The following is a 449-nucleotide window of genomic DNA, read 5'->3' on the forward strand; positions in this document are numbered from 1 at the left end:
TGTCTCCCAAATTCCATTGCACCGAAGAGATACTGACCATTGTCTCCCTGCTGTCCGTGGACAGCGTTCTCTACAACCCTCCTGCCCGGCGGGATGAGGTGCAGGGCATTCGGAAGAAGTTCATATCCAGTGAGGGGGACCACATTACCCTGCTGAATATCTACCGGACCTTCAAAAACATCGGTGGAAATAAGGTAAGCCTTGTCCTGTTTCTTTTCTGGTATGATAGCTCCTTCTTTTTGGCCCGTGTTGTAAGTACACGTTCTCTTTGTGGCTGAATCATCTGAAAACTCTCAAAAAAAAAAAAAAGCACCAGATTGTCATTTGCAAAATATCTGAAGACAGGGAGATTGAGAGATTCTGGCCTTTGTCTCTGCTTGTGTTTAACTTGGGCTAAATTTGAGCGTGTTAGTTAAGCCTTCAGTGATTCAATTTCATAGCTACATAGT

General features: G+C 44.3%; 1 protein-coding gene across 1 annotated transcript in view; it reads left to right on the top strand.

Annotated features, from left to right (window-relative positions):
• Window positions 1–194, top strand: part of LOC101360651 (putative ATP-dependent RNA helicase DHX33) — a gene marked incomplete at both ends in the record, with an annotated part of 5615 nt that extends 5421 nt beyond the window's left edge. The window contains one exon of the mRNA XM_023725888.1: window positions 10–194. Within this exon, the coding sequence (XP_023581656.1) occupies window positions 10–194 (185 nt within the window). The remainder of the gene's footprint in view (window positions 1–9) is intronic.
• Window positions 195–449: the final 255 nt, after the last annotated feature.

Source organism: Trichechus manatus, unplaced genomic scaffold (genome assembly GCF_000243295.1).
Source record: "Trichechus manatus latirostris isolate Lorelei unplaced genomic scaffold, TriManLat1.0 scaffold01411, whole genome shotgun sequence".
In the NCBI taxonomy this organism is placed as follows: Eukaryota; Metazoa; Chordata; class Mammalia; order Sirenia; family Trichechidae; genus Trichechus; species Trichechus manatus.